At 33.9% G+C, this 1,938-nt stretch overlaps 1 protein-coding gene across 1 annotated transcript; it reads left to right on the top strand.

The window, feature by feature from the left end:
* Window positions 1–407: 407 nt before the first annotated feature.
* Window positions 408–1,179, top strand: LOC123201568. Its single transcript, XM_044617127.1, has one exon. It carries the CDS (start codon window positions 512–514, stop codon window positions 812–814), a length of 303 nt encoding a protein of 100 aa, XP_044473062.1. The 5' UTR covers window positions 408–511; the 3' UTR covers window positions 815–1,179.
* Window positions 1,180–1,938: the final 759 nt, after the last annotated feature.

The following is a 1,938-nucleotide window of genomic DNA, read 5'->3' as shown; positions in this document are numbered from 1 at the left end:
ATATATATATATATATATATATATATATATATTTATTTATTTATTTATATTTTTTAAAATACAGTTTATGATTTGATTCGTTTTGAAAAATTTCAACCCAAACCAAACAAAATCATAATTTTAAAGCAATTTGATTCAGTTTTACAGTTTGAACTGAATTATACACCCTTCTAATCAAAATTAATATTAAAAAACAACAAAAAACCAAAACCACTGTCCTTACTTTTTTATTACCCTTTCTTCCGCACCTGGAATTACAATTACACACGTGTATAGCTATTCTCCGCACGTGTAAAAACTAAACCGTGACCAAAAAGAGTAAACAAGAAGCTAAGCCAATGGTTTACTTCCAAAACCAGGGGCGCTTTCTCCTGAAGTATCGCCCTTTCCTGGAAACTCGGCAACTGGTTTTCAACTTACACGGAAACACCCCTATATAATCAACACTCTCAAGTCTCATCTTTCACGCACAAGCAAATCTAGAAAAACCCACTTCAGAAAATCAGCCAAAATGAGTGCTTCAACAAAGGCTTGGTTTGTGGCGGCCAGTATTGGAGCGGTGGAGGCGCTGAAGGATCAAGTTGGAATTTGCCGGTGGAATTATGGCATAAGGTCGCTTCAGCAACATGCCAAGAACAATCTGAGGTCGTATAGTCAGGCTAAAACAAACCCTTCTGCTTCTTCTTCTTCTTTTTCTTCTTCCAAGAGGAATATTTATGAAGAGATGGGAAATGGGAAGGTGAAGAAATGGGAAGCTTCGGTAAATAAAGTTATGGAATTGAACTGTTGGAGTGCCAGCACTGTTAAATTTTGATGTAATTAACGTTCATATTATCAAAGTAGTCTGGGAATTTATGCTTGATTATGTTATTTTTTGGGTTCTTTATTTGGGTCTTAAATTACTGTAATCGGATCGGAGCTTGCAAGAAATTCTCAAATTTTTGAGAAGGAAAAAGATTTTGTGGAGCAATTGCCTGTGAATTCTATCAAAGATGGAAGTGCATTTGGGATATTTCCGCCTATATTTTCTTACCTTTTTTCTATTATACCAATTTAGCCAATGACTTAATTTAATACCACTTTAGGCCAATACCTTAATTTAATACACTTAAGAACCCTAGCCTCACTTTGTACTGTATTCATCCACAATTGCAATAAAAAAAATCCCTTAAAATCGAAGAGTATTTGCATCAAGATTATCATAATCTAAGTATATTGTTTGTTAGTTCATACGTGATAGAATATTTGAATTATAATATGCAATTGTTTTTGTTTTAGTTGTTATTTCAAATTTAAAATAGTTACAGGATTGGTAAATTTAAATCAAACTTATGGTAGATTGAAAGTAGACAAATTACAATGATCAGACCGAAAAAAAACACAACCTCCCTTTTTCTGGAAAAAGGGAGGCGGATAGGTGTAGGGTTTGCAGGTAAATGTGTAAATGGGTAGGAGTGGTATAGAAGGGTATAGATCTTTTTGTGTTGAAATATACAAGAAGCAAGGGAGTTTTGTGTTAGGTTAGAAACATGAATTCTAGCCAGTGGATATCCGAAGTTGTTCATCATTCTTGATGATGTTCTGACGGATGATCTTGATTCAGATGAGACATTGACTGTCAACGATCATAATGTTGGGATGAATCAAAGTGAGGCAATCTAGAGTAATACGTGTCGTAAAGGTCACGTTCATCATGAGACAACTTCCATAGTTATTCATGTTTTTAATTTAGGTCGAAAAACTTATTTTTATTTAATGTATAGTGAAATCTCAAACTCTCATTCAAAGTGGGGTAGTCTAGTGTAATATAAGTCGTAAAGGTTTTGCATCGGCTTTATATTTTATCTTCGTTTCAATAAAAAACGATCGGAAAGAGACGAGAGAGTGACCAAAAAGAGAATAGTCGATGATCGAAAATGACGAATTGACGTCAAAAAG

This window comes from Mangifera indica, chromosome 18, assembly GCF_011075055.1.
Source record: "Mangifera indica cultivar Alphonso chromosome 18, CATAS_Mindica_2.1, whole genome shotgun sequence".
NCBI classification, from domain to species: domain Eukaryota; kingdom Viridiplantae; phylum Streptophyta; class Magnoliopsida; order Sapindales; family Anacardiaceae; genus Mangifera; species Mangifera indica.
This window is presented reverse-complemented; position numbering and strand designations above follow the sequence as displayed.

Coding starts and splice junctions, on each gene's coding strand:
- LOC123201568 (XM_044617127.1), top strand. CDS start 512: ATGAGTGCTTCAACAAAGGCTTGGTTTGTGGCGGCCAGTATTGGAGCG.